At 42.8% G+C, this 10,729-nt stretch overlaps 1 protein-coding gene across 3 annotated transcripts in view; it reads right to left on the reverse strand.

The window, feature by feature from the left end:
- The window catches only part of Ninj2 (ninjurin 2), a 114,854-nt gene extending 106,029 nt beyond the window's left edge, over positions 1-8,825 (reverse strand). For all 3 annotated transcript variants that reach the window (XM_008839719.3, XM_008839721.3, XM_008839720.1), the window contains exon 1: positions 8,667-8,825. In XM_008839719.3, coding sequence (XP_008837941.1) covers positions 8,667-8,699 — 33 coding nt within the window. In that variant the 5' untranslated portion in view covers positions 8,700-8,825. The remainder of the gene's footprint in view (positions 1-8,666) is intronic.
- Positions 8,826-10,729: the final 1,904 nt, after the last annotated feature.

The raw sequence follows: 10,729 nt of genomic DNA on the forward strand, positions 1-10,729 counted from the left end.
TGACTTCGGTGTCTACAAAAAACAGAACTTTTAGACAGCAAGATGACTGAGGAAAAATATATATTCTCCTAATATGTAAATGATAGCTGATCTGAAATGTATTATGATTTGCTAGATAGAACAGAAAAAGAAATTCTATCAGGAAAGAAACAGTATTAACAACCTGCTGAAATGTCTTTAAGAAAATAGTGGTTGTGCTAGCGATGTAGCTCAGTTGGCAGGGTGTTTGCCTAGCATACCTGAAGCCCTGGGTTCAGTTCCCTAGCGTTGCATAAAACTAGGTGTGGTATGTCAGTCCTGTGGTTCCAGCTCTCAGGAAATCAGAAGTTCAAGGTCATCTTCAGCTACATAGCGAATTCTAAGCCAGCTTGAAATACAGAAAACCTTGTAAGGGGTGGGGGCGCAGAGACAGAGAGAGATTTTCAAGAAATCGAGGCACATTATTAGCTTTGTGGCAACACCATGAACAAAATAATTTTGTGATGAAAGAATTCATAACAACTAAGAGTGAAGACAGTGATTACCAACCAACTATTAAAAACATGAAGAAGATTGCAGAGTCCAATAAACCACTGTGGGTGTTCCACATGGTGTTAGAAGAAACCAAGCCTGAATCAACTGATGAGTCTCTGCAGAAATATCTTCTTGCTGCTAAACAACAGCTAACTAACTAACATGAAACAGTTTACCTCTTGAAGAACAGCATCTAAAATTTCTGAATGCCATAACTTTTGTGGTCTCTTTGGAGAGAGGTATTGTAAACAGCATAAAGAGTTCATATGTTAAGAAATGGGGAGTGTAGGAGTGCAGCTCACTAATTATTTGCTTAAGCATCTGGAAGACCTTGAGATCAATTTCTAGCACTGAAAACAAAGAAAGCAAGAAAATAAAAAGATCCTTTATCCTATAAACAAAGTCAAGGGAATTTGTTGCCAGGAGACTTGACTTCAAACAATGTTAAAAGTTCTTTATTTTTTAAATGTATTTTATTATTGTTCTGGGGGGGGATTGTTTTTTTTTGTTTCGTTTTGCTTTTTTTTTTTTTTTTTTTTTTTTTTAAAAAAAAAAAAAAAAAAAAAAAAAAAAGAGGACGATAAATCTTTCACTGTGATATATCAAAATAAGTTTGTAGGCCCAGCTGGTCTAGAACTCACTATGTAGACCAGGCTGGCCTCCATCTCACAGAGATCCATCTGCCTCTGCCTCCTGAGTCCTTTAGAAGCTGGCCATGATGGTGCCCCCATTTAATCCCAACACTAGGGATGCAGAGGCAGGGGGATTTCTGAGATGGAGGCCAGCCTGGTCTACATAGCCAGTTGGGGCTGCAGGAAGCAAGGTCCAGGTCAGCTGGGGCTACAGAAAAATTCCGTCTCAAATAAGTAGTTCTTTAGAAAAAAGGGAAAATAAAATAGGTAAAAATCTACATAAAGAAAGTATAGAGCTCTTCTCTAGTTTACAGAAGGCCCTGGGCTTGATTTTAGCACCACAGAAAGATAAACAAACAAACAAACAAATCAGCATCAAAGAAGGCATAAAATGAAAACTAATTTTCCTTAGTATCTTTCTAAGTTGACAAATGAAAAGTCCTATGTTTGTTGCATACGATGTGATCTTTTTCTTATTTTAATTAATCTAAAATAACGCTAACATAGTATTTGATTATGTACACTTACATAAATGTTACATAGATGGTTAAATGATGGTAACAGGATAGCAGCAGACATGCAAGCAATTTGGGGGAGGAGTTAGGATCTGCAGTAACAGGGCAGTCATAACAGCCATGAACTGCTACAGACTCACTTGGAAGCACACTTGGATTATTTGTGCATTACAGATGCTAGGACAACCCTGAAAAAAGACGATTAAAAAAAAAGAAGAAAACGGAATTATAAAAATTGCTCAGCTAAAACCACAAAAGAGGCTAGGCGTGGTGGCACAGGCTTTTAATCCCAGCACTCCAGAGGCAAAGGCAGTCTACATACTGAGTTCCAGGCTAGCTGGGGCCACAGGGAGACCCTGTTTCAAAATACCCCAAAACCAATTAAACAAACCACAAAAAAGAGCCAGGAGCAGGGGTACATGCCTGTAATACGAGCACTTGGAAGGTGGGGGCAAGAGGATTAAGGAGTCCAAGTTCATCCTCAGCTACAAAGTGAGCCGAAGGGCAGCCTGGGCTACCAGAAACACTGTCTCAAAAAGAAAAAGAAAAATCAAATCAATCAAACAAACAAAAACCCCTCAAAGATAAGGGGAAAAAGGAAGACAAAAACAGGAGCAAAGAGCAAGGGCAACAAATAGAGAATTATTAAATATGGTATATATTAATCCAACTATATAAAATCTCTTTGAATGTCAAGAGTCTAAATGCATCAATTAAAGGACAAAGATTATTTCAGCATTCAGGAGGCAGAGGCAGATGAATCTCTGTGAGATGAAGTCCAGCTTGGTCTACAGAGTGAGTTCCAGGCTAGTGAGGGCTATGGGAGATCCTGTCTTAAAAACAACAACATCAAGTGTGGTCGGGCATGGTGGCACACACCTGTAGTCCCAGCACTTGGGAGGCAGAGGCAGGCGGATCTCTGTGAGTTCAAGGCCAGCCTGGTCCACATAGTGAGTTCCAGGACAGCTGGGGCTACAGGGAGACCCTGCTTCTAAAAGAACAACAACAACAACAACAAAACAGAGATTAGGGGCTGGGGAGATAGTTTAGATACTACAGCTTGCTATTTAAGCATCCAGATCTGAGTTTGATTCCTAGATACCCATTTAAATTTATTTATTTATTTATTTATTTATTTATTTATTTATTTATTTATTTATTTTTACTTTATGTGTAGGAGTGTTTTGTCTACATGTCTGTAAGTTCACTCATGTCCTGCTATGCCCGTAGAGGTCAGAAGAGGGCATCAGATCCTCTGGAACTGGAGTTATGGATGGCTATTAGCCACATCTGGGTGCTGGGAACCAAATGCAGGTCTTCTGTAAAAGCAGTCAGTGCTCTTAACCACTGAGCCATCTCCCCAGCCCCACCCCCCGACCCATTTTAAAAAGCTGGGTTCAGGGTCACACATTTAATCTGGACACTGGAGAGGAAGAGATAGACAGATCCTCCTGTCCTCCTGGCCAGCCACCCTAGCCTACTTGGTGAGCCCCTGGCTAGTGAGAGACCCTGTCTCAGAAACCAAGGCAGATGTGCCTAAGAAATGATACCCAAGTTAACTTCTGCCCTCCAACATTCACATGCACACACATGCACAAACACCTGCACACGTGTACTCATAGACATGTGAACACATACAAGTTCACGAATACACACAGAAGACAGATTATCAGGATAGATCCCAAACAAGACTTAATTGTAACTATATGTTATCTACAAGATAACAACAAGGTAACATTCACTTCGTTGTCCTTGTTTTGAGGTAGGGTCTCAACCTTGAACATACTATGTGGCCCAGAATGACCTTGGAGTTCTGGTTCTCCTGCCTCCAGCTCCCGTTACCTACCATGCGGTTTATGTGGTCCTGGAGATCAAACGTGGGGCTTCATGCATGCTAGACAAGCACTCTACCAATTGAGCTACGTATTCAGTCAGCCCTCACTTTTTCTTTTTCTCTTTCTTTCTTTTTCTTTCTTTCTTTCTTTCTTTCTTTCTTTCTTTCTTTCTTTCTTTCTTTCTTTCTTTCTTTCTTTCTTTCTTTCTTTCGTCTTTCTTTCTTTCCGTCTTTCTTTTTCTTTCTCCTTCCTCTCTCTCTCTCTCTGTCTCTCTGTCTCTCTCTCTCTCTCTCTCTCTCTCTCTCTCTCTCTCTCTCCTTTCTCTCTTTTTTTTCTATTTTGAGACAGGGTCTCCTGTAGCCCAAACTGGCCTCAAACTCCTGATCTTCCTGTCTCAGTCTCCCAAGTGCTGGGATTACAGGTGTTTACTTCCAGGTCCAGTTTAAGAAACTCACTTTAGGGCTGGCAAGATGGTTCGACAGGTAAAGACAGGTGCCCCCAAGCTAAGAGAAAGAGTGGGTGAGGGAAAGGGAGAGGGAGAGGGAGGAGTGGATCTAAATACCATCAAACTGTATTGTATGAAAATCACAAAAATTTAATTAAAAATCCAAAAAGGGAATAATTTTTAAAAGTACACAACAGAAATCTTTGTTGTTTTTTCTTTTTCTTATTGGCTTTGTTATATACCTTTGTGTGTATATATGATGTATATGCAGGTTCCTGTGTGTTCGTGTAGGTATGATGTGTGTGTATATTCGTGTGTCTGTGCAGCACATGTGTGGAGGTCAGAGGACAACCTTAGGTGTGGACTTTCACCTTCCACCTTGTTTGAGACAGGATCTCTTTGTGGTTGAGCACTGTACATGCCAGGATAGCTGGCCCATGAATTTCCAGGAATTCTCTCTTCGTTGCCTCCTGACTGTATCAGGATTGCAGACTCTCCTATGCCTGGCTTTGTGTGGGTTCTTTATGTTGATTTGAATTCAGATTCTTATGCTTGCTGTAAGCTCTTTCCCAGTTGAGCCATCTCTACTGCCCAGGGTTTTTCCCCCAGTGCTGGCAACTAACTTAGGGCTTCACACGTGCTAGACAAGCACTCAACCCCTGAGCTATATTCACAGCCTTTGTTTTGTTTTTAGGCAGGGTCTGTCTTTCTACCCCAGGATGCCTTGAACTCAAGATCCTCTTGCCTCAGTCTCCCAAGCGCTAGGATTATAATCATGCCACTGTGCCCAGCTGATGGAAAACTGACTAGCACAAGAAGATAGATTCATTGTTATGAAGATGTCAATTCTTTTAAGACTGATCTACAGATTCACAACAATCCCAATCAAAATAAATTTGAAGATACCAACAAACTGAGTCTAAATTTTATATCAAGAAGCAAAAACTATATCTAGACTAGCTAACACAGTATTAAAAAAGAACAAATGGGGGAGAAAAAGGGGGGAGAACAAATGAATAGCTTAGTGAAATAGAATAGAGCCCAGAAAGAAATATACATAAATACAGTCAACTTGGAAACCTATTAATTCTGTTCAATTAATATATGCCAATGAAAATGTCTAAAAATAGGAGAGATGGCTCAGTGGTTAAGAGCGCTGGCTGTTCTTGCAGAAGACCTGGGTTTGAATCCCAGCACCTATATGGTGGCTAACAACAATCCATAGCTCTAGTTCCAGGGGATCTGAAGCCCTTTTCTGACCTCCATGGGTGTTGCACGATACAGGTGCACTTACATACATGTAGGAAATACACAAATATACATAAAATAAAAAGAATTTAAAAAGTAATAAAAAAGAGAGAATGTCTAAAAATGAAAAAGGATTGTTAGGCATGGTGGTGCATACCTGTACTGTCAGCATTCAGGAGACTGATGCAGGATTGCTGTGAAGTTAAGGCCAGCCTCAGCCAAGCAAAAAGAAAAAAAAATTTTTTTAAACTGAGAAAGGCAAAGAGGAAAAGAAGGGAAAGGACAAGAAAGATAAAGGAAAGGGAAGAAATGAACTAGTAACTCCAGGCAATGGACTGTTATTCAGTCCTGAAAGGAAATAAGTTAGGGCTAGAGAGGATGCTTAGTTAGTAAAGTGCTTGTACAAGGACCTGAGTTAACCCCCAGAACGCATGTATAAAAAGCTAGCTGTGGGAGCTGAAGAGATGGCTCAGCGGTTAAGAGCACTGACTGCTCTTGCAGAGGACCTGGGTTTGATTCCCAGTACCCTCATGGCGGCTAACAACTGTCCGTGGCTAACTGTCCAAGGCTCCAGTTCCAGGGGATCTGAAGTCCTCTTCTGACCTCCACGGGTGTTGCACGACATGGATGCACTTACCTACATGTAGGCAATACACTCATATACATAAAATATTAAAAAAGAAAAGCTGGGTGTGGTAATGTGTGCTTATAATCCCAGTACTGAGGAGGCAGAGACAGGAAGATTTCTGGTGCTCACTGACCAGCCAGCCTACCTCACTGGGTGCATTCTAGGCCAGTGAGAGACCCTGTCTCAAACAAAGGTAGGTAGTACCTGAGGAACAACATCAAAGGTTGTCCCTTGGTCTCTACATACACTCACATGTATGTGCAACCAGTTCTCTCCTTCTACCACAGGGGTCTTGGGGATCAAATTTAGGTCATCAGGCTTGGTGGCAGGTGCCTTTACCTGCTGACCCCTAAATAGCGTTTTGATATTATAGTTCATCGTGTATATTTCTTCTACACTATCGTACATTTTCAAAGGTCAGGGAACATGTTTTATTCAGTGCCTAGCACTGTGATGAAGCTCAATGAACATTTGTTCTTTCTTTGATTTGCTTTGTTTAGATGGTTGTGATTAAAAGGAGCAATCTATGCACTCAACATAAACAAAGTTTCCAAGGCCAGTATCACATCAAGGAGAGTGGTATTCAGGTGAGAATGAAAGTTGCTGTGGTTTCAGTTCTGTGCCCTCGTTATTTGGACTTGGCTCAATGGTGTTTTACTAATAACAGGATAGAAAACAGTATAGCACTCACATACATTTTCCCTGTTCTTCCTGGGATGAATAAGACATTTACAAATTAAAGGCTTGGTATTACACTATAAAAGTATATATCTAGCAAGCAGAGAGGGAAATATATAGTCATTTATCAGTAGATATTAGTTGAATGAATGGAGGAACTGTCTGAGCTACAGTCAGTTTACCACCCCTAAGAAATCATCAAAGAAAAATGGAGGAAAAACTAATAAGTATGTAGTACAGAATATTCTAAGACCTTTATAAGTCTTTCTTCTGGATTTATGTGGCAGCTGCCATATGCAGAAAAAGATCATGCCTCTGGGGTACAGACATCTCCACCTGTCTCTAACCAAAGCCAGCCTCTTCTTGGAAGACCACAGTTTTCAAAGAAGATTCATGTCCTAATTTTATCCCAAGAGCAGTACAAGGACTTGTAGTGAATAATAGACCCTTTCCAACCAACTAAAGGAATAAAGGACCAAGAAAGTTGTAAACAAGATATAGATAAGATAAAGCAGATAAAATAAACTAGTAAGTTAAGGGAAGGTCTCCAGGGAAGAACAGAAAGCTGGATTAATTTTTTAGTTACCTGCTACAGATAGAAACTTCCATCACTCCCGGCTAGTAATTTGCTTCTCCTTCCCTACCTCTCCCCTCCTGAATATTTCATCGAAGTATAATTCCCTAGCCTGTAATTGGAGATTGTAGCCTATCGATACAAAGAAATATGTCCCTCCAACACTGAAAAAAAATGATACTGTTTCCTTAGCTACTAAGAATCCAGAGAAGGCAAGACTGGGATTGGAGTGTTAATTCTGCTCTGGGCCCTTTGACAAAATGATTTTACTTATTACTGATCCCCTCTAACATTGTTTCTTTAATTCATTTAACAGATACTTTCTGAAAACTTACTGTTATCAAGCATTGCTCAGTATGCTAAGGATTCAGCAATGAAAAGAAGGGAGCCCCATTCTGATGAGCTCAGGTTCAAGAATTATCAAGTATACAATCCCAGAAAAGATAAAACAATTGATAAAGACAAATTGGGGAGGGGGTCCTACACAGAGAGTGGCCAGGGAAGGTCTCCCTGAGGCAGTGGCATCCAAGTCACGATAGGATTATCTCAGAAAGAGCCTCCCAAAGTATAAGCCAGGGAAAGAGGGACCAGTAAGCCCTGGCGAGGGACGGTGTTTGGGGCTGGCTGGTAATCTAGGGAAATGATGTTGGACATGCAGTTAGGTACCAAGTCAATGATTTAGATACAGTATGCCAAGCAATTCTGGTTGTTCCTGCTTGATGCTTCAGGTGGAGAGGCCAAGAGCTCTCTCACCCCACCCAACAGAGAAGGGGTGAGGGGGAGAACTTGAACAAACGCAGCCTTTAATTTGTATATACTAGCTTTTTGCTTATGGTTTGGTCTGAAGACCATGTTTTGGTATCAAAAATCTTTGATCTTGAAAATCCTTTTCTGTGTTTTTAATTGACTTCTTGGAAAAGTTAGTATGTAACCTCTATAACTGATACTACTGTGCTTGATTACAGAACAAGGGAGTGCAGACTCCAGCAACCTGACTCTGGCTTTGCTGGAACCTTCCATTCCCTCTAGTGCCCTCCAGGCCTGTGTCAGTAGGACTCCTGACTCTGCCTCTCCCTAGTAGATAGTCCTTGCCTTAGGCTGTTGCTCTCTGAATGAGACACTTTCTGTCTGTCCCACACAGAGTTTTGTACAGATACTGAGGGAAGGACTCTATAGTTTTCTCCAACCTGTAAAATTCAAAGCTGGTCAGCTGCCTCACTCCCTTACCCCCAAACTCTGCCTTTCTTTATTTCCAGAGTCAGCCTGGCAGCTCTTAAAGTCATCGCCACTGTCCCAGGGTTTTGGGAAAAGCACTGCAGTGAATAGAAATCATTTTCTGATAACACAAATGTAATTAGCCCTTCGACGAGAGGATGCAGAGGCCAAGCAGGATTGAAAGAATCCACTTTTCACATATTTCAAGACCAGTGAGGAAACAGACGCGGAAACAGAGAAGCAGGGTTAAAGAAAAAAGGCCCTGTGGAGCACTGGCAGAAGCGGGCGAGGAAAACAGAATGGGGGTTGGGGTAGCAAATGACTAAATGCCAACTTCACGTCTGCTCCCAGGTTCCCTTCTCCTACCTCCGGACAGAACTTACTTGAAGGTGGATCATTTCTCCGTCTGACTCCATCTTGCTGCCCTCTGGCCACGTCCCACCCACCGAGGGCCAGGAGCACACTGCGTGGGCTCCTCTGCTTAGCAGTCTGTGTCTATTCCTGCGGTGGGAGAGCGTGCAGCTGCAGGACAGACCTGCTATTCATTTGGCTACTGCGAGATGATGCTCGACTTGGCCTCAGCCCCTGGGGGAGGCACATACGTGTGCCAGTGTCTGGCCTGCATGCAGCACATGGATGGGTGGCCTTTTGAGTTACCCCTCCAAGTCCCGGCAGAGCCATCTAAGGTTACCTCGCTGCCTTGAGTCAGTAGCTTTATAATGGAGAAGGAAATTCTGCAGATTTATAAAGGGAATTGGAGTACTTCCCACTAGTGGTACAGAGTAGGGTCCCCAGCCACCAAGGGTTGGGGGAGGGGTGCTTCTGCATAGTCCCAAGACTGTATTTTAGGCATTTCTCCCTTCCTCTCCTTTGTTCCCTCTATTCCTAAAAGTGGGGGAAGTTGGGCACCAGCTCACCCAAGAGGTTCCAAAACTACAAGTTGTGTTTTCATTGACAGATTGATACCATGTCTTCAAGCTCTCTTGATCTGAGACAGAGACAAAGGTGTGAGAGAGCAGGGAAAGTTGTACCTTCAAATCCCTTTAATGAAACTAGTTGCATATCCACACCCTACCCTGTCTGAAAGAAAGCTACAGGAGTGAGCCTTTTGGGGGAAACTTTATTTTTCCTGTTTACCTTAGAACCTAAAAACATTTCTTTCTTCTTCCTAAGACTCAATTTAGACCCAAGCTGGGCTGGAGGTAGGAGTGTCTGTGAATGTGCTGGATAAAGGCTGTCAGGGATTATTTCCATTCTGGGTATAGGGAGGTGGAGGTGGGCAGAGTCATTTATTTATTCTCCCCACACTGAAATGTGTAGAGGGGTGGGGAGAGAAAGAGAGAGAGAAGAGAGGGAGGGGGAGAGAGGGAGAAAGAGAGAGAGGGGGAAGGAGGGGGGAGAGGGGGGCAGGGAAAGAGAGGAAGAGGGGGTAAAGGGGGGAGGGAGAGAGAAAGAGGGAGAGAGAGGAAGGGGGAGAGAGAGAAAGAGAAAGAGAATGAATTTCTTTGTATCTCTTACATGTCTTTCTAAGTCCCACACTGCTGGACAGTATGTGAGCAGGTTAGATGATGGATGCTTTAGTATTGTAGTCTAATCTATTAAGCAGAAGCAGGCTTGGCTCCAATGTCTAAAAGTTCAGCCAGCTAGACTAGACTTCAGAGTCCCATCTTCCTTTTCTGATGGAATTTAGGCACATGGGAGGTTGTGGGGGTTGCTGTTCTTGGATGACTCCTGTGGCCTCTCCGCTTAGTTTCTACTAAGGATCTGGTGTGGGAGGCAGCACTTTCCCTGAGTCACTGACTGCTGAGGAGAGGCTGGTCCTGCTCTATGACCCCTGTGGCATTGGTGGCTGCTGCTTGTGGTGGTGACGGCTCATGGTCCATTCCTTTTCTGCCTTCAAGGATCATCTTTCTTGACTGTTCCATGTTGACTCTCATGATGTGGACCATGCTGTGACCTGACTAGGACTTTTATGTCTCCAAGAGGTCCACTCTGCTAAGATGACCGGGCACTCAGAATCCTGATCTGCTGATCCTGGGCCCACAGGAACTGAGAACAGCTGAGGAAGAAGTGGAGCGAAGGCAAGCCCAGCACCATTGCTAGCAAACAATTGACTGTGATATGGTTGTGCCAAGTTAGTAGAGGTCAGGCACCCTTTGAGTTAATCTCCTTCCAGACTCCCAAATGGGGAGTTAAGACCTAAAACCCACTCCTTTTTAGCATTCTTGCAGAAATCTACCATTATGTTAGTTACTTTACTTGTCAACAGCAATAAGATGGCTCAGACTTTGAGGGGTTACAGTTGTCATCACAGGACAGCTACTAGCAGGAGTATAGGCAACAAGTAACATTGTGTCCACAGCAAAGACTGCTGAATGCTGGTGCTCAACTCATTCTCTCATATTCAGTCTTGGACTCCTGTCCATGGGATGGTGCTGCCCACATT

The sequence above is a fragment of the Nannospalax galili genome, unplaced genomic scaffold (genome assembly GCF_000622305.1).
Source record: "Nannospalax galili isolate Female #2095 unplaced genomic scaffold, S.galili_v1.0 scaffold199, whole genome shotgun sequence".
NCBI lineage: Eukaryota > Metazoa > Chordata > Mammalia > Rodentia > Spalacidae > Nannospalax > Nannospalax galili.